This window comes from Erithacus rubecula, assembly GCF_903797595.1.
Source record: "Erithacus rubecula genome assembly, chromosome: Z".
NCBI classification, from domain to species: domain Eukaryota; kingdom Metazoa; phylum Chordata; class Aves; order Passeriformes; family Muscicapidae; genus Erithacus; species Erithacus rubecula.
The window spans coordinates 28684685-28698592 of NC_136661.1; the positions used below are offsets into that span (position 1 = coordinate 28684685).

Consider the following 13908-nt stretch of genomic DNA (forward strand, 5'->3'; position numbering starts at 1 on the left):
CTAACTACTTTCCAATATACAATAAAACTGGAAATATATTAGTTTTAAAAAGTCTTGGTACAATTATTTTAAAATATCTACAAATTTTGTATGGTGGCAACAGATCATTTGGCAATCAGTTTGAGAAATAAATATTGAAACATGAAAATTTTCTCCAAGATAGAAAAAAAAAATCTATCTTATTAGCAAGAGATATTAATTAGTTTTGATTTTTTAAAGGATTCCTTTTCTCACCTGAAATGCAACTTCCATGAGACAGCTAACAAGGAATTCACTTTGCATCTGAGATAAACTTAGGCTATGCATAAACAGGTAATTTTATTTACCTGGAATAATTGTAGATCATGTCCATCCTTAAATAAATCATTGTTAGCCAGGGTTAGGAAAAATCAATCAAACAAAAAAAATACAAAAGCTTTAAACATTACTTTTATTCAGCCAAGAAGATGCACATAAAGGTGGGTAATGGTGCAATCTGATCAGAGTTTGGAGATGGCTTAGGTAATAATTTTTCATCAGGGGGAGATTTTTTATTTTATTCAGTTGCACAGGTACATCAATTTGTTCATTTTAGCAGTCACTTTGCAACCCCTGGGTTAATCATCACTAATGTTCTGCAGAATGTGCTGTAGTTAGGTATTGTTATCAATGTAAATGGTTTGCTAAATATAAGGCAGCAGTGGATGGTCTCAGGATTGAAAGTCTCTTTTGTGGATGTTTTTTATTTGTAACACTGAAAAACAGAGCTAACCCCAGAGGTCTGGTCTGCATCAGACAAGGACCATGAGAGCACCTTGTTTATCTCTCTGAAGGTATTCGTGAGCAAAATGGGTTTCAGAATCACCAATCTTAGAGTTTGAACCCTGTGTCCTGTAACGTCAGGTAGGTCTGAGTGGTACTGAGGTAGGCTGAATTTGTCATCAGAGCAGAAAAGAACAAGTGCCAAATTCTCATTTTTAATTAAATATAACTCTAATTAGAAATATGTCATTTTGATATGGAGTATAATTGAATGAGAGTCAATGCAAAATTTATTTTATTTACATCAGTTTAATTTCTTTGATTGGTTCTAGCATAACTTTGGTCTGAACTTGCATCAGCCTGTACTTGATGTTCCTGATAATTAACATAACTTACACAACATAAGAAATTAACACACTGCTCTGAAAACAAAAATGATTCTGTTTCCAGAACTCTTAGAATGGATAACTCATTCTAGGGGAATCTATACTCCATAATTACAGTCCAGAAATCAACTCCTACAAAAATTCACATCTAGCTTTGCACATTAGGCTCAACTATTACATGTTTCTTCCAAAAGCTGAGTTTTGAGATGGTGTCTTTTCCTTCTATAAAATAATGACAGACTTTTTTGTTTGTTTTTTTTTTTTAATTAGTACTAGTTTTCCATAATTTGTTTTGAAGTGTGAGAACCTTTGAGTAACCATTCACAGACCACTTGCAGTTTACACTTAATTACTCTGCATGTGACAAATGTCAGACTTCGATGCACAGAGTTCATCATCTTTTAGCAATTCCTGTGAAATTTACACACTGATTAGCACAAATATCAGGATTTTGGCTGTCCTCCTGCACTGTCTACCATCTTGGAGCACAGAAATGAAGAGACAAGCCTGACTGAACCAAAGAGAATTTTTTGTAAACACCAGTGCCTAAAGAACATCCAGTTTTGGTCTCCTCCTCCTCTTCATTCCACCCCATGCACAAGTGTCACAATAAGAAGGCAGGGCAAGGTTGGAAACACAAGATCAAAATGCCAAGGGAATCTCTGGAAGTGAGCTATATCCAGGGTAAAAATAAATCTAACATTTTTGTGGCTTGGTTCCTATGGAAAATTTATTCCAAACTTGAATTATTTAATATATGAATGAATTGAGGAATGAAAACTCTTTCATCCGAAAGAGGTTTCCCACTCAGTAATTTAATCCCAGCTGTTACTGTTTTTATCATGACTTAAAAGCAAAGAAGGAGGGAGAAGATAGGAAAAAAGAAGGCAAGATGTTATCAATACATCAAACCACATATCACTGATTTCTCAAAACCAAAATTGGAAACCAAATTATCTTTTTTTTTTTTTTTTTTCTTTCATCCCAATTCTACTCGGATTAATTTTTAAGGTTAAATTCATAACTTCCTGGACACTTTGAATCTAGGTCACTAGGGGAAAGCAGAGCTCATCTTCTAGAATGAAAGTAGTCATTAAGGACTTTTTCTGTTCTTAATCTGGTGTAAATTAATCCAGTTTATGTAACAGTCAGAATGAATTAATGATTTATGGGATGACAAGTATTTTTATTTTTTTATCTCTCTGAATTCTATCAGTTGGACTATCTGTCAGGATTCTACTGAAATATTTCAAGTCCATTACATATTAGTAGTTTATACCTAGTAAATGTTAACTGTACACCTCCTTTCTTATGAACTCTTAATAATACTCAGTTGCTGGGGTGGTTTTCTTTTTGTTTTTGGTTTTTTTGGGGTTGTTTATTTGTTTTTGGTTTTTTGGGGTTTTTTTGTTGTTTTTTTGGTGTGTTTTTTGTTTTTTCAATTAGGAGTTCCCCTTTTGTGATAACAAGAGAAAGTTTTCATTAATGCCACAGAATGTTATAAATATTATATAACACTTAATCCCATCTTTTTTTCTTTAGATCACACAATTGTACTTGTTAATTATGTGTTTCTCAGCTTTGGAGATGCATCATATCTTGTTGAATTCACAGATTTAAAGGTTTTATTCTCATAAAATCAGCAGCTAAGCTTTTCTGAATACAGAAATTTGAATTAGCTAAATTATTGATTTCAAATCTGATTTAATAGTAAATGGAAATCCAAAAATTTCCTCTACGTACATGTAAAGTTTGGTTGCTATGTTTCAACCATGCTATCAATGTAGTATATCTTGTAACACTTTGTGGTAAACAAGTTTTAAAAATTGCATTATTCCTAAAAAACTTATGTTTGGGGTGGGGGGGTGGAATTGCTGTCATCTTTTGGACACACTCAGGGGGGAAAAGAAAAGAAAAAATAAATTTGAACATACATAAATAAGGGGGGGGATATACATATATATATATATATACATATATATATATATATACACATATATATATATACATATATATACACATATATATATATACATATATATATATATATATATATACATGAAAGTTTCAGCTGGCTCATCCTGGATACCTGCATTTCTATGGAAAAGATAACCTGAAATTGCAGAAATTTACTCCAAGATTACCAATATTTTGTTCTTTCCCATTTTATATGGTTATTGCATAGTAACATCTGTGCAAGAACTCTTTGCTTGGTTAAGCAATACTGATGGGAAATGGCTTTCAGTGAAAGATGTGCCACTGAAGTTGAAGCCAAGTATAGCAAAAACCCAAAGAGAATGGATACAGAAAGAAAATTACGTTCACTCACAATTTTTAACTTTTTGCACCTAGACTTCATTTTATTGCTTGGATATAAACAAAACTTTGATCTACACAGATATTACAATTTAATGTCACAGCTATTTATCCTGGAAATTCCTTGGAATCTAGCTGGGATGTATTATATTATATTACATCATCCTGCTTTTTGTAATTTTGTTTCTCTTCTGTTATTCTTTGAGTTTCCAGAAGATGTAATCAAATTCACGTTGTGTGGCTAGCTCAATATACTGTCTTACAGAGACAAACTCTGCGTGTTCAGCAAAGTCTTTGTAAGAACAGAGGAAGCTGGTTTCAGGGAGAATAAATCAAAGCTGATAATATCTGGGAAAAAGAAAACACTGTCCAGAGAAAATAATGACTCCTCTGAAGAGATATCATTGTCAGACACTAGCATATCTTGCCAGCTGTAGACAGAGATATTAAAATATGCTGCAAATCTGCCTCAGAGCCTGGAGTGAGACTCAGGCAGGCATGCTGCACCTGTCCGGACCAGAGCAGAGACTAAAATCAGCTGAGCCACAGTGATACTCAGAAAAAAATAAAATAAAAATTTAAAAACCAAAAAAGAAAAGATGTGGGGAAGACAATGATCACTGCAGGCATCCCCCACGCTGTAGAGCTGACTTTGCAGTTAGTTTGATTTCTGCCTGAGCACAAGGAGCCCCAGGCCAACAAGTTGCATCCACACCGTCCAGCAAACCATCACCCCTCTCCAAGTGGGAGAGGGACACGGGCACTTGCTGTGAAACTCACAGCAGCAGCCTGACTGCTCTCTCCTCACACACAACACACCCAAGGTCAGCCCTACACAAATAACCAATTAAAAAGGCTTCCAGCATTTCAGTCTGTAACAAATTAAGCTGACTCATTGCCCCAGTCACGAACTATAGTCTTTTATCCAAGCCATGTGCAAGAGAAAGAGGAATGAATCCCCTCATTAAACAATGTCCTTTCCCGGTGAACTTTACGCTCCCAATTCACCCCTTGTCTCCCAAAATATTGTTGCTGAAACTTACCGCTCTTGCCAACTCCCCCTGCTCCCAGCATCACCACCTTGTACTCTCTGGAGCCTGCTGAAGAACTGCTCGAGGAGCTGATCATTGCATTTTCTAGCTCCATCTTGCACCAAGCAGCAGAAGGGACCGAAACAGAAGGAAAAGCAACTGGCAGGTGTTTTCTCTGATCTTAAACAACTATAAAAGCTGTGTTAGGGGAAAAAAAAAAAAAAAATAGACAGAAAGGGAAGGTATAATGCAAGAGCTATGATTTATCAGCCTCACACACTGCTGTGCCTGTGTTAGCTGGAGAAGGTCTCATAGCAACGACTTTAACAGCTTCCAATAAAAAATCTCTCTCTGCCCCCTCCCAGCTCTGTATCGTTCTCTGCTTCTCTTCCTGGACAGCAGCAGTTTTGTGAGGCTCAAGAGGTCTGGTACCCCTGGGGTTGCAATGTCATCAAACAAACAGCTCAGATACTTCAGCAAAATAAAATGGATCAAATTTCTTAATTATGAAGCTTGTTGTTCTATGTAGAACTTGAATCTTAAAACAAATCAGACAACCTTCTTTTCACCTTGCAGTTAAAACGCATCCTATAATCACCAAGGCTGCCAGTTTTACACTCAATACTACTGCAAGTGAAACAAGTAACAACTTTTAACAGCCTTTTTCCTTTATGAAGCTTACCGAAAACATAGAAGTTTTCTAGGGCTAGATTTGTCCCCAGATCAATACTCATTTTAGTTCAGATTGCATCCATTATTTGCAGAAATAAACCAGATAATTTGGGGGGGAAAGAAAATAACTTTACTTTTTGTTTCTATCCTTTTTCCACACACAATTTCTGAAGGAGACGGGGACTGGAGGGAGAGGAATATATTCATTCATTCAGAAAAAATGAAAATAAAAAGACCAACTTCTTGAAAGTATTTAATACTTATATCAAGTGATTTATATTCCCAAGCTGGTGAATGACATTCAGTGTGAAAATCTCACACTGAAATTATTCAGTGAAAGCTTACAACAAAACAGCAGCTCATCATCTGTTTCAGGTTTTGATCTTAAAATATCTGGTCTATTTAAATAACTTGATAAATAATAAGATACTTGCCCAGCTTTAACTGTTATATGATATTTTTGAGGATCAAAAAGCATCTGCCTCAAAATGAGTAGAAGGCAAAACTTGCCTCCTTTGGAAGTGCTAGGCTTTCATGACAGAAATAACTAGTAAGGTGGCATGGAAATAGAAGCAGAAGAAGTAATTAATAAAATATTTTGGAAATTAGACACTTTCATCTGTCCACCCTTTCAATAATTTCACAGATTTGAAACATATGGTATTACTTAGGAATAGTTTAGAATTAAACATTGAAGGAGAAATGAAAAAAAAAAATAGAATGATGAAGGACATGATGTAAAGAAACGTAAGGAGAGGAAAGATGTAGAAGGGCACATATCATTTAGAATGGTAGCTTAATGGGGTAAGAAAATACATAATTAAAAAAGAACAGATACACAGATACGATGATCACAGTAATTAGAATGGAGAAGGTAAACAGAACATGAATATTCATTTTCTCTCCTAATAAAAACTTAGGAGATAGTGGATATAAGAGAAAGTAGCCCAACTAAAAAAAAAAAAAAAAAAAAAAAAAAAAAAAAAAAACAACTTAGTAAAGTAACGACTAAGAAGTTAGGAAAATTTCTGATGCTTGAAATTGTGGGCAGTATAATCGATCTTGCAATAAAAAAAAATATTTAAATACAGAGTAATACTAACTCCATCGTGGACAATTAAAATCACCCCTGTTTAAGGAGTACTCACATGAATAGATCCTGGAGAAACAGAGAGACATCCAAGTATGATTGTCTGTTTTCAGCCAGGCAGCAAAGCTGGACAGAGACAAAGTCACTGTGCTCTGAGAAGTCCTCCAGGGCCAGGATGTGAAATCCTGAGGGACTCCTGAGCTCTGTGCCAGGGCAGGGTGCCTATATTTATATGTGGATGGGAACCCCAGGACTCAGAAGGATCTGTTCATCAGAGCATGAAGTAGGACGTAAACAGGAAATACTGCATATGATATCTAAATATTGAATTTCAGCAGGATCAGACAGGTAGGTCAGTTTGCCCCCATTGCAAGTAGAATTTAATTTTCATTAAAACCGTTCTTGTGTGCCCATTGTTGATACAGTAGATTAAACTAATAATGATATCAAAATAACTGCTTAGAACAGCTGGGTTTTTCTGGTAATCTCCCATAAGCAACCTTGTCCTGAGGAGCTTTTGTTCCCATACCTGGCAGCAGCACTTGGCTTTAAAATGTTAGGAAAGTGAGTGACTGTGGGCATGGCATAAAAAACAACTTATGCAAAACATATTTATATATAAAATAATTAGTGAACGTAATGTAAACATGATAGACAAGAATGAGTATTTTTTTCCAGCTGTGCTGTTAATCATAAAAAAGTGGAAAGTCAATTTTTTCTTTTATTTAGAGCTGGAACACAGGGAGGGAATTTGTGAAATGGAAGAGCCTACAAAATGGAAATAAATTAGAGCAGGAAAATGAGTTAAGACAACCAAATGGAAAGACACTTCCTCATCTTTAAGAAAAAGAAGAAAAAAACTGACAGCCCTTTTTTGTCTGAAAGAGCAGAATTAAGTATTTGTTGATGAGAACTAAACACTTAAAATACTTGCTTTAAAGACACATACATATTTATTTAACTTTAGCAGTTTGTTAAATATTATTACATTATATAAATAAAAAAACTGTACAGACATATCCTCCTAAATTCTAGAAATTTGTCCATAGCTTGAAAAGGCAATACTGCATTCTTATTTATAATACAGGACTTTTCTAATTGGTTTTCATCATAACTTGGTATTGACAAACAGCCTCCTCTGCCCTAATTTCATTCAATTCAGTAGTGGAGAAGTACTTAGCTTTATTTCCATTTGCAATAACATCAATTAGTCTTCCTTCTCCCACCAGAGCACTAAAGTACAAGGGTTTGCTTTCAGTCTGTTGCCAATAAAAATTAATACTGAGATTATTTGAAATTACCTAGCCTAAAACATTTATTAAATAGGTGGAAAAATCAGCTACATAAATATTTTACAGTTAACAGGAATAAAACTGTATAAATATAACTATTTAAACTGAAACACTGGAGTTTTTCCAGTGTGGGATGTTCCATAGCAAATTCCAAACGTCTATTTTATCTCTGCTTCACTGCTTTAAAGACTCATTTATCATGATGTAAATTCATAGAAATCTGTCCTTAGGCAAAAAAAAGAGCAACTGCAAAGGTGGGAAAAAAGCCTGGAGTAGTAGATTGTAATGAATCATTTATTTAAGAAATTTCTATTCCTATTCACATATTGCTTATGACTTTATGACAATGGCAATTCTGCTAATTTTTCTTATATATATATATTTTTTTTTTTTCTATTAAAATTCACTCTAAAATACAGCAAGCAATTAAACCATTTGGTATTCAACCTCTAGCAACTGCTTTGTTTGAATTCTTGTTTTGTTAGTTAAAGCTGAAACGATCATTAAGGATGCTTAGGTCTTAAGAAAAAGAACATACAGATATCTTAGAAGATATGAGCTTTTTTTCTAGAGAAAATGCCATTTGGAAACACATATAATTCATCCTACATCCCCACTTGCTCTGGGGTTGTTGAATAAAATAATGAGATGTTAATACAACATGTAAGTGTTCTGAAATTGTTTCCTAGAGCACTCTATGTTGAGGATATTTTATCAATTAACCTGGATAAATATTCTTGTCATTAGGCAGGGAACTCATGAGTTTGAAAACTTGAATAGCAAGCAAAATGCAAATCTTGACTGATTTGTGTTCCATTTAGTGACGGGTTAAAGGCATATGAACCATCCAATAACAGTGAATATTCATGAGCCCATGGAAGTCCCTGTGTTAAGGAAACACTGACCAATCTTTTGTCCCTCATGTTTACATATTAGATACAGCAGAGGGAAGAAATGTAAAAAATATCCTTCATAGAAAGGCATATCAGGCCAACTTGCTGAATTGTTTAAGTGCTGCTGTGACAAGAAAGAGTGCTAATGCAGACATCGTTGCACAGCACTGGAGAACTGATTCAACTTGTTCCAGAGAAGAAAAAAACCCCAAAAACCAAAAAAAAAAAAAAACCACCCCAAAACATGTGGCACATCAGCTTAACTTGATCAATTCTGACAAAAGCTAGCATAATAAGGTAATTGCTAGGAGACCTAAAAAAAAAAAAACCCTAAACTTAAATTTTACATTAGCGTGTTTAATATATTCAGTCTCAAACATGCTGAACACCTCTGAATCGTGTTGCTAAGGGACCTCCAACACACTACAGAAGCATCTCTGTGTTTTTTGGAATTCAGCTTCCTACTAGAAATACCCAGTGGTTCAATCACTCACCTGCCACAGGCACCCTGACTTCCTTCAATAATCCACATTCCCTTTCTGTTCTGGAAATTGCTCATCTGTGGGATGATTCATTGTGTCACACATAGTATAGTTGATTGGGCACTTGACAACCTCACACCTTGAAGCTGGCTCCTCAGCTGTTAAATAGATGCCTTTTGTTCTGAAGTTCTTGTTGCTGTCCCTTGTGTCAGGCACATTTCAGCCCTGCCCCTGCTGAAATGGTTTATAATCTAAGCTTGTCATGAAGAAAAAGCAAATAATAGGAGGAAAGATGCAAGGCTGACTGTTTACAGAAAATATGAAACTGCTTTAGAGTTCAGAGGATAGAGCTGCATTTTGGTTTTGGTCTTGTCAAAGAAAAATTGTCGAAAAACAGCTCCCCTTTGGTTATCTCAGTCAAACACAACAAATACTGTGCCTGCTGTAAAAAGGTTTGAGAAGTAGGGGCAGTTTGTCACATTTTTGAGAGCACTCATACAATATTAACTTAAAAATTCCTACAAGTGATTACTCTAACTCCATACAGAGCAGAAACATTGAAGGTCATGTCTTAGACTATTTCAAAGGGAAAAGCTATTTTCTCTGAGTTTCCAATAAAGTTTCACAAATGATTTATGATCCTAACTGTCTAGAAATACTAATGATTCTGGGCCATTTATGGATTTCTGTTGAATTTTAATTACACCCACAGATAAGGCTTCTACACTTTCAAATGCGAGACTGATATTCAGAATGTGAGAATATTAGAGATCTTAAAGCCTTACTCCATATGAACATGCTATTTCAAATTGATACACCTTCTGGTTCCTTTGTTAGGAAGGAAAATTATAAGCCAGAATATAATAAGAAATACCATACAAATAGCATTAGAAGAGCTCTAAAGGGGTCATCTTTGTCATCCCTGCCCCATGCCACAAATCCTGCAAGTAAATTGATAAACATTTGCTTAGCCTTACATTAAAGTTTCCAGGGTGAGAAATTACTCAGTTTCTGAAATGAATTGCCTTGCTATCCCATTAGAAACATCTCTGAAGCCCAAATGTCCTTATTACACAGTAAGATTATCACTTTTCATCCTATTTACTGCAGCTATTATGAAAAGGTACAGTGAAAATTCCAAGCACATACTGAAATATCTGGCCAGTGGATCAAACAAACCTTGTAAGTATGGAGAATGCTATTCTTCTCAGCATTCCTGTCTCTTCTTTTTCTTTCAGGTTTCCTATTTTTTAACAGAAAAGCGACTCTGAATTCTCCTCCACAGGTCATTTATTGACCTTTTGTGCTACTTGTGCTCCCAAAAACTCTCCACTGCTTATCTTGAAGTGTTGGTCCCAACACTTGGTCTACATTAGTGTTTCAAGACTTCATACAATATGGATTTACACCTACTACCAGTGCATGTCAAACCTGATATAATCATAATAAACATAGGCAATCAATAATAAGAGACACATTTTTCTTTTATTTTTTGATCTATATTTGAATATTTTCAGGGGCAGATCACAATATCCTGGGATTATTAGAATTTCTGACTTTTAATGTTCAGATAGAATGTTCCTTTTCAATCATCCTTGCAATACTGGTTTCTAGGAAAAAAAAATGGTGATTCTTTCCATTTCAATTTGGACTGCTAAGAAAATATAACACAAAATCATTCTCACATTTCAGATGTTGCTTCAAAATAATTTATAGATTATTATAATGCCTGCATCCCCAAAGTCCTTTTACTTGAAAATCACCTCTTGACCTTCACTTTGGGCATGCAGATTTTCACTCTGAACCATGTAAAATAGTGTATTAGTAAAAAAAAAAAGAAAAAAAAAAGGAAAAAGAAAAAAAAGGAAAAAGAAAAGGAGTAGACAGGCTCTTTAATTTAATCTGTGATCAGTTATTCAAATGCTTTCCACTTCACTGTGTATACTGAGTAAATGTAAAATTATCTCTAGCTTCACCAGGGAAACACCAAAGAGAATAAATTTGAATTTCTCTGACTTAAACTTTTCTAATGTCATGGATTTTTTCCATTATGATTTTTTTCTAGAAATCAAGTTGTTTATTGGTATTCTGTTGACTGAACAGAAGGGAGTACTTTAGTTCTTAAATATGTTGTGATTAAAAATTATCAGAACTAAGTGGATAATTTTGCTCAACAATGGTAAGAAAAACAAAGCCAATTCCTTTAAAATTATTTGTGAAATATTTTTTTAAGAAAATTCAGGGGCTTGGGTAGCTAAATCTCCCAGTGGACATTTTGTTTCTTGTGTTGAACAGAGGAACATTTAACAACTTTTGGAGTAACAGAGGCTTGGAGTTATCTACATAATGGTCTGAACAAGGCTTAACAAGAAACAAGACAAAAATTAATATATATACTGCTGTTATCAGAACAATAGTGAGATCACCTCTTAACTAAAAGTTTCTGCTACCTATCTGTGCTTGATTTATGACCAGCTTTCTATCTGTCTGAAGTAACCAGTGTCATATGTAAAAACTGGGAAACCTGTATGAAAGATATCACTGTGTTTTACAAATCCGAAATAAACTTCATTTAAGCACTGCCAAGTGGATTACGAGCTAGACAAGCATGCAAGTGCATTTATTTGGAAAGTTCTTACAGAGCTGTTTTGTAAAAGATTACAAATATCCCACTTGTCACTCCCACTGCAATTGATTCAAGATCTGCTTCTACCAAAGACACCAGACACTGCAGTCTGTCACTAGTTAGTCTGTTAATCAGTTTAAAGATGCTATTCTTACAAAATATTGTAAGATCAATAAGCTTGTGTGTTAGGAAAAGTGCTAATCTAACCTCTGTAGAGTATGAAAAGCAAAGCAGTTCAGTAATTTTATAATGTTGTTATTTAACCATGATTGAAAAAATCTATCACTGTACCCTTCATTGTGCCACTAATTGTTTGACCAAACCTAGCTCAGCTTTAGCATAAAAAACCAGAAGTGCAAAATTAGAATCTTGGTTCTTTGTGTTAAAATGCCTGATATGTCTTACTGGAATCAAATCTGCCAAAGAATTCTACAAGAAAATATTTTGTATTAGATTAACTTTGCATTTCCCTATTTTAGTATCAGTTTTTATAGCAGGTGTTGTTTTTATTGTTCCAAAAATAAACAAATTTTTATAATTCTTTAAATTCAGATTTGGAATTAAGAACCATATTTATCTGTACAAAAGAAATATATATTATACACTAGCCTTGATGCCAGCTGCAATTAAAATGCTAAAAAATATATTCACCTTCCAAATTTCAGTCTACTATGTCCACAAATCTCTGTTGATATTTTATTTCTAATGTTTTTTAAATCTGGAATCAAATGTATGTATGTACATATAAACTCATATACTATAACATATATATGGACAATATGTCTTAAACAGCACACTTTAGGCTAAAAATGATACCCCAAACATTATTTCTAAATCCACATTCCACTGATGTGAAGTTTCACTATTTTTCTAGTGGCCATGCTGATACAGGGCTCCAGGAGGCGAGAAAGATATTATTTATCTTTAATTTGATGTCTTTAAGAAAAAAAAATAGTAAAAACTAATTTTTAAATTAAAATCTTATTATTTTCTTATTACAAACAAACAAACAAGCAAACTTGAATGGTAGGCACATCTGGTCTGATCCCAAGTCCAAGATACTTTCCCTTCCATAAGAACAGGTTCAGAGTTCTGCTACAAAAAACCCTGAGAATCAGAAAATCTGTGTCAGTCTCAAGTTTGCAGAGGATGAGAATTCTGTATGTGTCAATAGGACTTTTTTTTTTTTTTTTTTTTTGCAGTCTCTGGATGCTGATAAAACTGCAAGGCATCTGAAGAGGGGGTAGACTATTCCTTCTTAGTTTTGCTGTGACTATTTGCTGTAGATGGAGCTTGAAAATATAACAAAAGCAAAAGGCTGAGACAATAATGGATCTTTAATAGGAAGGAGCACACAAATACCATGTTAAACAGAGGCCAACAAAGAGCTCAAATGAATTATGTTCATTCTATTAACTATAAACAGTAAAGAATTCTTAAAGAGTGGCAACCAGCCAAGCCCCTGATACAAACCAGATGAAAGACACAACTCTTCCAGTACCTTAAGCTGATTTCAGAAATCCTTTATTAGCTGAGCACCATCTTAGGACAGCCTCTGTAATGTCCTTATTTTTAAAAAAAATCGAGTCTGCATTGTGTTTCTATTTTCTACATTTATCCTCCAATCTTTGGGAAAAGAAGGATATGCAATTTAATTCTGAAAATCAAACTCTGACTCTTGTTTTGACTGTTTTCTGGGGTATCCTTTACTTCCATGTGGATTTTTTTTCTCTTTTTCTTTGTTTTTTTTTTCTTTTTCTTTTTTTTCTCCTGTGGAAAGACCTTTCAGGTCCTGAACAGTGAATGAAAAGAAACACTTTTTCTTCACATTTAAATGTCTTTAGAACTTGCACCTTATAACAGTGTTAGAATTAACTATCCCCCTCTGTATCATACCTAGGAAAGGCCTTCTCTTTCTACATTGCAACTTCTTCATTTTTTCTAAAAGGTCCTCAAAAACACCTTGAGACATTTCTTTTTCCTCAAATAACAGCTTCTAAAATATTGCTTAAGGTTTTAGTAGAGCATTTAAGAGGGTTGGCCCTGTCTGAGTGCCAGGCACACACAAAAGCCACTTTATCATTCCCCTTCTCAGCTGGACAAAGGAAAGAAAGTCTAAGAAAAGATTCTTGAATTGAGAGAGGATAGGGAGAGATCAAAAATTGATTACTGTGCTGAGCAAAACTGACTCAACTTGGGGATGTGAACTTAATGTATTACTTACAAAATCAGAGCAGGATAATGAGCAGTAAAATAAATCTTAAAATCATTTTCCTACCACCTCTTCCTCCTTTCCAGGCTCTCCCTCTCCCGCAGCAGCAGAAGGAGACAAGGAATGGGGGTGATGGCCAAGGCATGACACATTCCTGCTGCTGCTCA

The 13908-nt window shown here is 34.6% G+C and overlaps 1 protein-coding gene across 2 annotated transcripts in view; it reads right to left on the minus strand.

The window, feature by feature from the left end:
• The window catches only part of RIT2 (Ras like without CAAX 2), a 169575-nt gene extending 163132 nt beyond the window's left edge, over positions 1 to 6443 (minus strand). The window contains exons 1-2 of one of the 2 annotated variants that reach the window (XM_079330405.1): positions 6295 to 6443; positions 4487 to 4672 (exon numbers count right to left, since the gene is read on the minus strand). In XM_079330405.1, the coding sequence (XP_079186531.1) occupies positions 4487 to 4589 (103 nt within the window). In that variant the 5' untranslated portion in view covers positions 4590 to 4672; positions 6295 to 6443. Of the gene's footprint in view, positions 1 to 4486; positions 4802 to 6294 lie in introns of those variants that run through there. The other variant, XM_079330404.1, reaches the window with a different exon arrangement.
• Positions 6444 to 13908: the final 7465 nt, after the last annotated feature.